The 9,600-nt window shown below is 51.5% G+C and overlaps 1 protein-coding gene across 1 annotated transcript; it reads left to right on the forward strand.

Moving 5' to 3' along the window:
* Nucleotides 1-2,213: 2,213 nt before the first annotated feature.
* LOC118731877 (calmodulin-like protein 3) lies at nucleotides 2,214-3,518 on the forward strand. The gene has a single exon (XM_036460766.2). The coding sequence runs from the start codon at nucleotides 2,308-2,310 to the stop codon at nucleotides 2,755-2,757; it is 450 nt and encodes a 149-aa protein (XP_036316659.1). The 5' UTR covers nucleotides 2,214-2,307; the 3' UTR covers nucleotides 2,758-3,518.
* Nucleotides 3,519-9,600: the final 6,082 nt, after the last annotated feature.

Consider the following 9,600-nt stretch of genomic DNA (forward strand, 5'->3'; position numbering starts at 1 on the left):
ACCCGTTTTGAGTTACTTCTTGTGAAGGGTATAAGGTCTGCGTCTAGATTCATATTTTTAAATTAAATATTTATTGTTCAGATTATTACAGTTGTTTTTCTCCATATCTATCAACAAGTGAATCTAAAAATCAAGTGAATAAAAATCTGATGAACAGAGTAATCTGGTGAATATAACAGAATCAGGAGCATAGAAAGGGAGTGGACTGACAATCCTTGGGGAGGGTGGGGAGTGAGTGTTGGAAGAGACTGGACAGAAATCATACACCTATGGATGAGGAGAGTGGGGGGAGGGTAAGGGCATGGGGTGGGGTGGGAACTCGATTGAGGGGAGCTTTTGGTGGGGGACAGGGCAGGTCCCCAGTCAAGCCCCACGGGGTGGGGGAGGGCATAGCCTCAGGTCCCTGCTGATTGCTCATTAAGGCTCCTTATGGGAACTTGGCCTCAGCTGTGGGTATAGCCATTTTTATGACAGAGTGATGGTCAATTAGCATATTCCCTCTTTATTAGATAGGATACCTTTCAGCATTTCATGTAATACTGGTTTGGCAGTGGATCTGAATGCACCATTTGTTGAAAAGACTATCTTTGTTTCACTGTATTGCCTTTGCTCATTTGTCAAAGATCAGTTGACTATATTTATGAGGTTCTATTTCTGGGCTCTCTATTCTGTTCCACTGATTGATCTGCCTTTTCTTTGGCCAATACCACACTGTGTTGACTATTGTCAGTTTAGAGTAAGTCTTAAAGTCAAGTAGCATCCGTCCTTGACTTTAAGACTTACTTAAAGTCTTATGGTGACTCTCCCTCAGTATCATTCTGGCTCTCTGGGCTGCTCCCAGTTCAGATTTCCATGGCTTCCTACAGGCAAAGCATCCTTGTCTCACTCTGTGGATTGTCATTTCTCCAGGCTTCCTGGGACTTGGGGAGGAACTTGTATGCTTAGTGAACATCCCTTCTTAAGTCCCTTATTATGAATATCTCCTCTTAAAAATACCTCTTATTTCAGTGCTGGCTCTTTCCTCAAACCAGGGGCCCAGACTTTCAGACATGCCTTCTTATAATATCCAGGGACTTCCAAGGATCAGAGAATGAGTTCCTCTCTGTATCCTACAACACCTCGCTTGTGTGTCTTTCTTCTCCTTCTCTCCCCTTCACCCACTAGGTTGCAGCCACTTTGGTCGCCGTTATGTCTCTTGGCCAAGCACTCTCTCACCCTGACTTTGAGCCCACTCAGCCTCCCTGGTGGGGAAGCCCCTTTTGCCCCCTCAGGTCACCCTCACATGCCACCTCTGCAGAGAAACCTTTTTCCTTCACTTCTATCACTATAGGAGTAACTTCCCCATGTTCTCTCCATCATGACCCCCTTTATTTCCTTCTGGGCATGTATCAATAGTATGCAAGTATCCAGGAGCATTTGAGGTCTTTCTTCCTGGCAATTGTCAGATTGGGCTCAACTAAACTCATAAAAAATATCCAAGTATCTTGCTTGTTAGTTTACTTGCTAACTAGCTATCTCTCGGATGGAATATAAGCTTTCAAGGACTGGGAGTTGCCTACCTTATTCTTTACATAGTACGCCCTCAATAAATATTTATAAATGAAGGAGTGAATGAATGAGCTGGAGGAAATCTTCCAACCATGTTTGTTTGTTTGTTTGTTTGTTTGTTTGTTTGTTGTTTTCTGAAGTAAAAAAGGCATTCTGCTCTCCACCCATAGGAAATATATTTTCCTTCTCTGAATACCCTCTTGGGAACCCTAAGGCTTTCTTTTAGGCTTTGGAAACCGAAAACAAGGAAAGAAAGTTCCTTTCAGGCAAAGACAACTTCTGCTTTTCATACTGCCAAAAACCTCCGCGTGAAGGGGAGAAAGAGTGCAGGGTGGGTGACTTTATTGAGTGCGGGGTGTGAAGATTGGAGAGGAGGGAAGGGAAAAGAAAAATTCAAGAAGGAAAAACCCCAAATGAATCCCTTTGCCCAGCACGCCTCACTGAAGGTGTCCTGGGGTATGGTGGGGCAGAGAGCCACTGCCTTTCACACAGAGGCGCTGGCATCAGCTCCATTCGCCAACCAGCCTCCTTCCCGGCCCTGCTGGGCTCTTGTTCCAACAGGACCCGACCTTCAGGCAACGCAAGGCGGGGGAGTCTGAATGGAGAGGGAGAGCCCTGATCCTTCTTAAGTGCCTGTGAGTCAAGCCAGGGCTGGAACACCCGCCCGCCCAGCCCCGCCGCCGTCCCTGAGAGCCAGGAGAGCCAGGAGAGGAGCCAGGAGAGCAGCCCCAGCCGCACCTGCACCTACAACTCCGCGCCATGGCCGACCAGCTGACAGAGGAGCAGCTGGCCGAGTTCCGGGAGGCCTTCTCCCTGTTCGACAAGGACGGGGATGGCACCATCACCACCCAGGAGCTGGGCACCGTCATGCGCGCCCTGGGCCAGAACCCCACGCAGGCCGAGCTGGAAGGCATGGTGAGCGAGATCGACCGCGACGGCAACGGCACGGTGGACTTCGCCGAGTTCCTGGGCATGATGGCCCGGCGCATGAAGGACCGGGACAGCGAGGAAGAGATCCGCGAGGCCTTCCGCGTGTTCGACAAGGACGACGACGGCCTGGTGAGCGCGGCCGAGCTGCGCCACGTGATGACCAGGCTCGGGGAGAAGCTGAGCGACCAGGAGGTGGACGAGATGATCCAGGCGGCGGACGTGGATGGGGACGGGCAGGTCAACTACGAGGAGTTCGTCCGCATGCTGGTCTCCAAGTGAGGAGCTGGCAGGTGCAGCAGCCCCGGGCTGTCTCTCCCCGACCCCCTCCGCTCTGCGGGGGACCTGCCTGCCCGCTTCTGGCTGCAGCAAGAGCCTCAGGCCCTGCACCGCTTCCTCTACCCGCCAGCATCCCAGGCCCTGCTTCTTCCCCGCCCAGGTGAGCTCAGGCCCGCTTTCTGCCTCTCACTTTGTCTCCTGTTTCCTGCCAACCGCCTGCCTCCCACCCTCTTCGCACCCAGAATGACACAGAGGCCGCTGGCTGGCAAGCCCAGCACAGCCTGAGTGCCCCGGTCCCTCAGGAGCAGAAGGAAAAGTGACATCTCTCAACAGGACAAGGAGCAGAAGAATGAGTGAAAGTGGCTCTGACCGGGCCATCGGTGGGGAGGGTGCGATGTGACCTCACAGAGTCCTTGGCCCGGTCCCTCAAAGACACTTGGCACTTGGACCGGGACGGTAGCCCTCACACTTCATCTGCTGCTGGACCCGGGCAAGTGCTATCACCTGCCCTGGAGCGAGGTGGCCGCAGAGTCTCTGCCCGACAGACACCAGGCTTCCTGGGAAACAGCGCTGGCTGCCACGGAGCGCCTGCCCCTTCCTCTCTGTCTTCACCAAACCCCCGTGATGGTGACTCATCTTTGGAAGGTGGGAGTAAAACCAGGTCTGTTGTAACATGTCTGTATTCATCTTCTTGGAGGGAAATTTTAATGAAAGGGAGAAGGAAACCATAGGGGAAATAAATAAAGCATTTGTGTTCCTGTGGTCTTTCTTGCTTTTCTTCCTTTTTCTTTCTTTTTTCTTTTTTTCTTTTTTCTTTTCTGAAATGTTCTTTGTTAAGTGCACGGTTTAAACAATGTTGGCATCTTCATTTCTGTGCCTTTTTAAAATGCAGTGAAAGCTTATATGGTGGGCATGTAAAAAGTCTGCCTAAGGTGACTCTTGAATTTTTATTTCAGATTAAATGGGTCAGTCGGCAGCAGAGAGTGGTTAAAACTCCACGCAGTCTCCCCAGGAGCTATAGTTATAGCTGGGAAGGTGCTCTGATCACTTCCCCTTTCTCCTGTGTGCCGGCTGTGTGGTTAGAGGAAGGTGAGGGGTAGAAGGTGTTAACTGCATGTCCGGCATGTGTGGGGCCAGAGCTGGTTACTTGCATTCTACCAGAGTTCTCGCCAGATAACCAGGGGCTGACGGGGCCTTGTTAGACATTGTTTTAGTTCCAAAGGAGGCAGTGTGTTGGGAGACAGACATTACACTGGGGCTTGTCAGAGATGGCCACCAGCCCTGGGACAGTCTCCCAGCAGCTGGCTGACCTTGGGTAAGTCCTTCTCCCCTGACACCCCCTCCCCACCATGCATGTTTCTACGAAGAACATGAGGCCAGTCAGCCTTGTGATTCTTGCTGCTGACTGTGCTCCTTTAGCCTCCCTGTGATGAGAGCTGACATCACACAGCCCCTCCTGGGGGCTCGGCTGGGCTGGGCTGGGTTGTCAGCTCACTGCCACCCTATGCAGGAGCTACTGTTAGGGGCTTCCTGTCTCACCAATAAGGAAGCTGAGCCATGAAGAACTTGAGAAACCAGGTGAATGTCCCACAGCTGGTAATAACAGAGCTGGGCTTGAATGCAAGGCGGTACCTTTGACCACTCACTGCCTCCCCATGCCCCTTTGCCTCCACTGCGGAGTGGCCTGATGACTGTTATGGTGCCTCTCTTGGGCTTGGTGGGGATTAGAAACAGTCTTAAAGCACCTGGCATGCTTACGCACTTAAAACACAGCAACTACTATTGCTATCACCTGTAGGAATCCCTTCCGCCTCTAACACTGTGAGGCTTGGCAACATAGTTCCACCCCGAGGAGTAGTCCATGGGAAACGACGAGGCTAGAAGCGGGCAGGAGCTGAAATGCTTCAGGGGCAGGTGTCAGGTGGAACTGGCCCCAGCTCGGTGCAGCCGTGAAGCCAGTGGTGGAAGAGGAGAGTGGTGCTCTGTGGCCTGGCCTTGCAGGCTGGACCTAAGCCGATCCTCCCCACAGCCCTCGGCAGTCAGGCCTGTGTGTGAAGACAGAACAAGCGTGTGAGCGTGGACAGAGCATCCAGATGTCACTGAATGCAGCTCCCTTGGGGCACCTGTGAGCAGAGAGCCAAGCCAGCCATCACCTCAGAGGTTCAGACATGCATTACGGCCCCACCTGCCAAAGGGAACATTGCCATCACTCCCAGGGACAAATATGAATCTGATCTCCGTGTCTTTCCTGGAACGTCTCCTAAATGCTGTAGGAAGGAAAGAAACAGGCAAGGAACAGGGTGGGGTCAGGGTCTCCCTCACAACCAGTGTCAGCTGGCCTGTAGTGGCCAGCCTGGACCTGGCTGGCAGTTGGCATTGTGCCCCTTCTTTCCCGGTGTCGGCCACATGGGCCCTGGCCTCTATGCCTCTCGCCTTCAGCAGGAATGGGATGAGGTGTTTTCTGGGCTTGCACCTAGGCCCCTGGTGCTTTAGCAAAGTAATTCTTCTCTGATTGCTTTGTGTCAGGCTTGAGAGCCTTTCGTGGAGAATCCGGTGGGCCAGCGCAGGGGCTGGGAGGAAAGACCTCCCGACAAGCCCTGTCGCTCCCGTAAGGAACCAGGCTACAGATGGGGGTCGGGACAGGCTTGACAGAGGTGACCATTTCTCCCCTGTCCCAGACACAGCAGAGGCCTCAGACCACCTGCCCTGTCATCGGCAGTGTGGCTCTCGTGACTCTGAGCATCAGCTAGGAATCACAAACAAAGGAGAGTGACAAGTGGCCTTCTCTCCTGTCCACGTGGGAAATCTGAGGTGACATGGTCAAGGTGGCCCCACAGAGTTGAATGTTTCCTTCCCTCCCCTTGGGTTTACATTTCTGAATACAAGTTTATAGAAGTCGCTTTCTGCCATCCTTTCTCATTGGAGCAGGGTCATCGGCCTGCTCGGCTACAGCATTTGGCCCTTCTCCTTACCTGCTGGGCTGCCAGGCCCAAGGGGGATGCCGTTGGGTAGGCACTCTCTGATTTTAGGGGAGTCCTCTGACCTCCATGCCACTTGCCTGCACCAGCCAAGCTGACTCAGTGCGCCTTGTCACACATCAGCCTCCGACTCAGGGCCCAAGACCACGCCTCCTCTGTCTGCAGCCTCCTCCCTGTCTCGCTTCATCTTCTTTTCCTTCTTCTTCCCCTGCTGCCAGGACCTGCCCTGTCCTCAGACACCCAGCTAGACGTCTTGTTGGTAAAATGTGGTCACCATAATTGCCAGGTGGAGTCCCTGCCCTTGTGGAGAAAGGCAGGGGAGGCGCGGAGCTGGAGCACCAGAGAGGAGCTACCAAACCCTCCTTAACTAGGGGAGGCACCAAGGATGGAAGGGAGGAGCCAGGCCACAGATCCGTGCCCCTCACCCTCTGTTTTTCTGGGACAAACTTCGAGGAAGTTGTCACCCACGTTTCTTTCACTCACTGAATAATGGGACTTAAACAGCTAACTCCCTATGTCCCCCAGAAAGGTGCTGACTGCCGCTCAGAACATTCCACCCACCCCTGGGGAAGGAATTTATAAATATTACCTCGGCTTCCATGTGCTTACCCCAAGATCCTCATAAATCAGAGCCGAGGCTCCCGGACCTCCCAGACTATATAAAGCCACCCTCTGCCTCCTGGGTTCCAATTTTAAATCAAACACAGCCCAGCCCTGCCGCTCCTGTTGATCCTCGCGGATTCCAGGGGCTGCTCAAAGGCTCCTGAACCAGCCAGCTAAAAAGGACTCTGTTGTTCCCACTGGAATGTAAAATTAAAACTCTGGAGTGGAGTTTTTAACCCGTGATGAATGAATGTAAGCAAAAACAACAAGAACAAAACCATTTCTAAGACAGGCCTCAGTGCAACCCACCTGCCACTCTCCCCACTATTCTGTTTTTGTTTTTTTCTGATGGTTGTTTCTACAGCAACCAGGTTGTTTCTCAGATAGGAGCCTGGACCTTCCCTGCCTCCTCCCCCTCCATCCCCCCAGAGAAGGGATGGGAACTGGGCCTGGAGCAACTGATTAGTAAAAGGCCTGCACTACCCTCCTACCAGATGCTGGGTGCTGGGTGCTGGGTACCAGGGGAATGGGACACCTTCCTCTGAGTGTGGGGAAAGTCTGGGGATGGTCATGGGAGACAGGCTTGAAAAGTCTGGAGAGAATGGCCGTGTTTCCATACTCAGAGAAGAAAGCACCAATGGGGGCAGTCAAAGAAGGAATCTCTTAGTATCCTAACCATCCCCCTCAGGTCTTCCGTTTCTTCCTAGTGTGCCTCAGAGTTACCAGGGAGAAAGGAGCCAGGCTCTGAGTCCAGAGGAGGGGCAGCATCTGAAGGCAGAATATTGCAGGGACCCAGGCTGTCTTGGTTGCACTGGATCCGTCTCCATGGGGGACAACCATAGAGTGAACCTCATGGAAACAGACCTGGTGCAACCTTGCCGGCCATGGAAAAAGCTCATCTCTTTGTCACCAGCTGAGATGGTCTAATTTATAGCCCATTGTTTTCCCCAAGGACCCTGGTTTCAATGCTCCCAGGAAATACAGTTTGCATTGAGGGCACGTCTACTGCAGGACCAAACTGTGTGAGATGCTTACCGTGCACTGCATTCACTCATTGAATCCTCAAAACACAGGGGGGGGGGGGGGGGGGGGGGAGGCTTCCACTGTCATTAGCTAGTTTTATATTGTAATTTATTTTATTGATTTTTTTACAGAGAAGAAAGTAGAAGGATAGAGAGCTAGAAACATCGATGAGAGAGATACACCGACCAGCTGCCTCCTGCACACCCCCCACCAATGTACATGCCCTTGACTGGAATCGAACCCGGGACCCTTGAGTCCACACACCGATGCTCTATCCAATGAGCCAAACCAGTTTCGGCTCATTAGCTAGTTTTAGAGAGGAAAAGATTGAGACTTCAATAGTTTAACTCCCCAAGGTCACACATCTGGTAAGTTAGAATTTGAATCCAAAGTCAGTGTCCTTCCCGTCACCAAAGACAAGCGCCTTAAAACAAACAGCCTGAAATTGAAAGTAGCTGGTCTAAGAGAAGTTGAGAGAGCCGCAGGAGAGCTGCAAAAGGCACCACATCTGAGAGACATAGGTAGCAAGGCTGGAAGTGAAAACAGCTTCTGGGCCGATAGGATATGGAGAAAAGACAAGATATAGAACAGTGCTGGGGGGCCCAGCCACCGTAGCTTAGTAGCTGAGTGTCCACCTATAACAAGGAGGTCAGGGTTCAATTCCTGGTCAGGGCTTGTGAGCTTGATCCCCAGTGTGGGGTGTGCAGGAGGCAGCTGATCAGTGATTTTCCCTCATTGTCTATGTTTCTATCTCTCTCTTACTTCCTCTCTAAAAATCAATTAAGATATTCTTTAAAATCCTTTTTTTTTTTTTTTTAAGTGCTAGGGGATCAGAACTGTGTCAGTGTTGGTAAGGGTGGCTACAGAGCTAATGCTGTCAAACCACCCCACAACCTGGGCCCTACACGGGGCACCTCATTTCATAGCCTCCTTGCCCTGGCACTGGAGATGATTGCAGGTGTGGGGGCACAGCTGTCCCAAGGAACAGCCACCATCACCAGGACAAAATTCTGCCCTGGCCCACATCTTTGTGACAGTAGATGTGATCAATTCACAGTCCTGGGCAGGCATCTGTCTGGCCAAAGCTGAACACAGGCCTTTGTCATTGGTGCAGATGAGCTGGGGAATGGCGTGGCCTCTCAGCTTCTATCATGAAAGAACTCCACCTCCCACCCAACCTCACCTTGTAAGGTCCAGATGATGGGCAATCAGAAAAGACACATGTCCCCTGTTGTGGGTTGAATTGTGTCCTTTCCAAATTCATGTGTTGAAGTCCTGACCCCTAGAACCTCAGAATAAAACCTTAGTTGGAGATAGGGTCTTTACAGACGAATCAAGAGAAAATGAGGCCATTAGGGTGAGCCCTCACCCAATATGACTAGTTTCCTAATAAGAAGGGAACACAATGAGTGAAGGGAAGATCATAAACAAATGGTTATGAGACTGTGTACGTGGGAATTTACATTTTCAGTGCTTGCACCCAGACTCTTTGTGGCCCTATGTAACCCCCCAATTCTGCACAGTCACAACTTCAAAAAATAATGCCATGTCCCCAAAGACAACTCTCCAAGGATGGAGCAAGACTCTATTTGTAACCCAAAACCTGTGAAGAAACTTTAGTTCTGTTGCCAGATAGAGATTTCCACTGCAAGGGAACAAACACAGGCAAAGAGGTTTTGTAACAAGCAAGCCTTCTGTTAAAAGAGCTTCTGGGACATCAGGAAACTGCCAAGAACGGCCAAAAACAGATTCTTTAACCCAGAACATAGGAACTTCAAGAAGGCGAAGGAAATTAGATGTTGGAATCTGGTGATTCCAACCTTCTCAGTGCTCACCTTCATCAACCTGGTGGAAGGGAGGGCAGGAGGTAGGAAAAGAGACCATTCGCATAAACAGGACGATATCTTTCCTGTGATAGCTTCTTTTGCTGCAGTGAAGACAGGCTCTTTGGATAGCATCTGGAGACTAAATGTTTTATTCATTCATTCATTCATTCATAAATCTTACTAGAGGCCCAGTGCATAGATTCGTGCACCGCTGGGGTCCCTCAGCCTGGCCTGTGCCCTCTCACAACCCAGGACCCCTCAGGAGATGTAGTAGTGCACAAAGCAGCAATTCACCAGAGATGAGGCTGAGCCCGATCAGGCACCTCACAGCTCCCACTCTTCCCAGCCCTGCTGTGCCTTCTGCCAGTAGCGTGGCTGCGGGGGACAGGAGAGGCTCAGACCACCACAGCTGCGCT

The sequence above is a fragment of the Pipistrellus kuhlii genome, unplaced genomic scaffold (genome assembly GCF_014108245.1).
Source record: "Pipistrellus kuhlii isolate mPipKuh1 unplaced genomic scaffold, mPipKuh1.p scaffold_m20_p_1, whole genome shotgun sequence".
NCBI classification, from domain to species: Eukaryota; Metazoa; Chordata; class Mammalia; order Chiroptera; family Vespertilionidae; genus Pipistrellus; species Pipistrellus kuhlii.